This window comes from Vanacampus margaritifer, chromosome 1 (genome assembly GCF_051991255.1).
Source record: "Vanacampus margaritifer isolate UIUO_Vmar chromosome 1, RoL_Vmar_1.0, whole genome shotgun sequence".
NCBI lineage: Eukaryota > Metazoa > Chordata > Actinopteri > Syngnathiformes > Syngnathidae > Vanacampus > Vanacampus margaritifer.
Window position 1 is genome coordinate 16,575,724 of NC_135432.1, and position 1,516 is coordinate 16,577,239.

A 1,516-nucleotide genomic window follows, 5' to 3' on the forward strand; every position below is an offset into this window, starting at 1 on the left:
TAGTAGCAGTGTCTTTAACAGAGTTCAGGAAACATATTTACAACATTTCATAAGTCTCCTCCCTTCATCAGTCGGAAAGACCAAATTCATGCGTCAATGATTTTGGTTAGCAACTTAATTCAAGTGGGCTCAGCAGGTAACGCTTTCACGTACGATAGCATCTATAAAGTGAAATCAATACAGTTAAAAGTAGTGCTGTCAAAGTTAAAGCGTTAACTACTTAATTCATCACAAAACATTATCGCATGAATCATGTATTAACGCAGATTAATCACTATGTTATTATTTTCATTTTAAATAATGCAAGTAATTAACTGATTAGAAAAAGAGGCGCATGAGCGTGTGCTGGTTGGTTTTGGTACAATTATACATGGGTTTCCGTGGGTTAACTAATTTTCACGTGGCATTGTTTCTTAGTTTTTTTTTAAAATTGTATTATCAACCACTGTAATGCACATTGCTGCCACCCACAGGATTAAAGTGGGATAACAGCAAATAACTTTATTCTTCAAAAATAAATGACTGAACTGTCTTTTAAATGATTATTATACTTATCCTACCTTAAGTATAATCTGTACATTTGTAAATAAACCAATTTTCTAAGTAGACTTTGTTTATATATATATATATATATATATTTTTTTTTTTTGTCAGGAAACTATTGAACACATACACATAACATACAGTACACATAACTATTGAAGTTATGTGATTAATTACAATTTTAAAAAATTAATCGTCCGACACCCCTAATTTTTAATAATCTTTTCTTCTTTTTTTATTAGGGGCATCAGGCAATTAAATTTGTTTATTGTAATTAATCACATGACTTCACTAGTTAACTCACAATTAATCACAAATTTTTATATCTGTTCTAAATGTACAGTAAAAAATGTTCTAGGTTTACGTATCTTGTTACCAAAAGTAGAAAACAAAAAATAGTTGAAATGAATTTTTGACGTCTATAGCCGTCAATGGCAGTGAATGAGTTAATAGTAAAGTTACAATATTCACTGAGTTCTATTCATTCACACATTCCACTATTCGTGTAGCTGCTAAGTCCAGCTCAAATACATTTGTTAGTACTGTAAATCTGACATCTTTGTTTACATGATGAGGATGATGTTAATTATAATCATACAAATAATGATATTTGTAAATTACCATTGACAAGGTTGAGGACATTTTTCCCCCCGTGTTGTCTATCTCCCTCAGTTAATCCCTCAGTTGACCTGGTGTGAAAAAAATCTGTTGCACTTTTTGCTACTTTTAACTTCTGATTGATGAATGAGTGTGGGTTCTTGTGTGTTGGCTTAAGTTTCCCTTGCTAGCAAACTTTTTACCACAAACTGAGCAGGCAAAAGGCTTCTCTCCAGTGTGGGTTATTGTGTGCCTTTTTAATTTTCGCCTGTCAGAGAAACTTTGACCACAAACCGAGCAAGCAAAAGGCTTCTCTGCGGTGTGTGTCCTTGTGTGTTGGCTTAAGTACCCCTTGCGAGCAAACTTTTGACCACAA

General features: G+C 32.9%; 1 protein-coding gene across 1 annotated transcript in view; it reads right to left on the reverse strand.

Moving 5' to 3' along the window:
* LOC144058900 (uncharacterized) overlaps positions 1–1,516 on the reverse strand; it is a 3,322-nt gene continuing 1,806 nt past the window's right edge. Inside the window, exon 2 of the mRNA XM_077577542.1 lies at positions 1–1,516. This exon is cut by the window's right edge and continues 940 nt beyond it. Within this exon, the coding sequence (XP_077433668.1) occupies positions 1,270–1,516 (247 nt within the window). The 3' untranslated portion in view covers positions 1–1,269.